This window comes from Cyprinodon variegatus, unplaced genomic scaffold (assembly GCF_000732505.1).
Source record: "Cyprinodon variegatus isolate N-32 unplaced genomic scaffold, C_variegatus-1.0 Scaffold1256, whole genome shotgun sequence".
Lineage (NCBI taxonomy): Eukaryota > Metazoa > Chordata > Actinopteri > Cyprinodontiformes > Cyprinodontidae > Cyprinodon > Cyprinodon variegatus.
The window spans coordinates 111,686-113,937 of record NW_015151709.1 but is presented as its reverse complement, the minus strand read 5'-3'; the positions used below and the strand labels follow the sequence as shown (position 1 = coordinate 113,937).

At 38.2% G+C, this 2,252-nt stretch overlaps 1 protein-coding gene across 1 annotated transcript in view; it reads left to right on the top strand.

The window, feature by feature from the left end:
- Nucleotides 1-2,252, top strand: part of nlrx1 (NLR family member X1) — a 49,559-nt gene that overhangs the window by 10,851 nt on the left and 36,456 nt on the right. Inside the window, exon 2 of the mRNA XM_015401762.1 lies at nt 1,163-1,216. Coding sequence (XP_015257248.1) covers nt 1,200-1,216 — 17 coding nt within the window. The 5' untranslated portion in view covers nt 1,163-1,199. The remainder of the gene's footprint in view (nt 1-1,162; nt 1,217-2,252) is intronic.

The following is a 2,252-nucleotide window of genomic DNA, read 5'->3' as shown; positions in this document are numbered from 1 at the left end:
GTGATGGATCTAGCCATAAACCGAGCTGCTATTGGTGAGGAGTCCATAAACGTATTTCTTTAACAGCTATTGCTTAAACGTGTTTCTGATGCATCATAAAATATCATGCTGATTTGTTGAAGAACTATTTTTATATGATTGTAGTCAGAACTGAATGTTTACTTAAATCAAATCTTTACAACTAATTTATGCAGTCAATGATGTTTAAGAATAACCTTTGGAATAGGGGCCTTGACTGCCCCTTTTTTTATGCTTCTCTGCTGTAACACACCTGAAACCAAAGGTTAAATGAGCTCCTGACATGTCAGCCTGTTAAGTAGAGATCTGGACATTAATCATTCCTTTGTTTCAGGTGTGCTGGAGCAGCTGAGCCATCAACAACTGCATAAATGTGACACTCAAGGACTGTAGATAATCGGGATACAAACGTCACTAAAAATGAAATTTTCTACAAGTTGCAACATTTTTACTAACCCGTATGGGATTAGGCTCTGCAAAAGGCAAGACTGCTTCCATTGGAACAACCCAGGGTGAGATGGTTGGTCCTAAATTCTTCTCTAAGAAAGGTCCAAGTTGAACATACTCTCAAAGCCTAGATATATCTCGCTGTGATACAATAAAGTACATTAATAGGACATGTTGATTTTCTAATCTTCTGCAGGCCGCCTGCACGCGCACCACTATCAGATGAGCGCTGACATGCATTGGCGGTCAGATTACAGATTATGGTCTCTTTCCCTCCTCCGCACAGTATAGCGCAACATGGCGCATCCATTGTGCATATGCGCTAACAGGCGCAAATGTGTCCCCAGCGGAAGCATGAGGCTCAACGCACTGCGTGTTTTGGTTGGGGCGGCCCTGGGTCTGTCCTTTCTTTGTATTTCCTATTTCTCATCACTGTCCTTCATTCCTGGTGCATCTCCTGACTATTACCAAAGACCGTTTTACAAATAGGAACATTTGTAAAAAAAAAAAAAACAAACAAAAAAACAAGATCTGATAGATTTAAGAGTTTTTACCAAGCAAAACAGCTAATTTAGTTGAGAAAATATATTTATCTTTTACTCCTCCCAGATTAAACAGAGTGATAATCAAAATGAATAAATCTACTGGTTTGTGGTAGATTTATTGCCTTATCTTTACTTTTTCTTCCTTTTTGCAGAACAATTTCTGACCAAAGGCAACAGAACAGCACAAGGATGAGCCTTCTGTTCAGGTTAGTAAAAAAGATGAACATAATTTTAATTTCAATAAAGCTGTGAAATATTCAAAGACAGAATTAATTGACGTTGAAAGTTTTCTTTGTACATCTCCCTTATTTTACAAATATAGTTTGAGTAGTCAAGTTATTCTTGTATGGATGCAATTTATCACCATTCTGCTCTGAAAATAAAATAAAACCAGAACTCTACTGCTCTTACTCCTCATGTGTTTACTGCAGCTTGCTTCCCTCCCAATAAAAAACATATGATGCTATTCTATTTGTTTGGTCCCCATCAGATGAAGCTGATTTGAGATCCATCTTGGGTTTACTGTCACAATAATCAGTTTTAACAAACTAGCTCTCTTTCTTGTTGGATGCTGCTTGTGAGCTTACATTTCTGCAGCCTTGTCTTCATCTTCAGTGGTCGATTTTCACTGTTGGTTCTTCTGACCCTGAACTGCCTGCTTATTTCTACGAAAAGTGATTAATGTCTACGAGGCTGATTACAGAACTTTCAGTGAACCTTAAAATCGTTTAAAAAAGCAGGTTTTTTTTCTACTTTTGAAGGTTCTTTCCCAGAGAGGAAGGAAATACCGTATGTTTTCTATAATGATCGATACAACCAGCACCACAAAAGGGTGGTGTCACCTAAGGACAAGTGCTCCTCCAGAGACATGGACAAGTTGGAGCTCCAGGCTCAGATCCCCTATTTTATTCAACGGATAGAAGTTTTTCCTTTTTTGTTTGCCATATATGCAGACATGACAGCTTAGAATAGAGTACTAAAGCACTTATCCATTGCACCGTCTTAGCAAGCCTAAGCTGTTATATGTATTTGATTTGTAAAACATCTCTGTATATCTTGCTGCTTTTATTCATTTTGATTAAATGACAGTAGGGTGTTGTATCTTCTAATTTTTAAAGGTATAATGGAGGATTTACAAGAATTTTTGAAAAGACCCGCCTGTGAACTGTGAAAAAAAATGCACATGGGCAATCCTGTACCTGCTCCCATGAGGGAACGCCTATTAAAAGCGTGCAAGGGCAT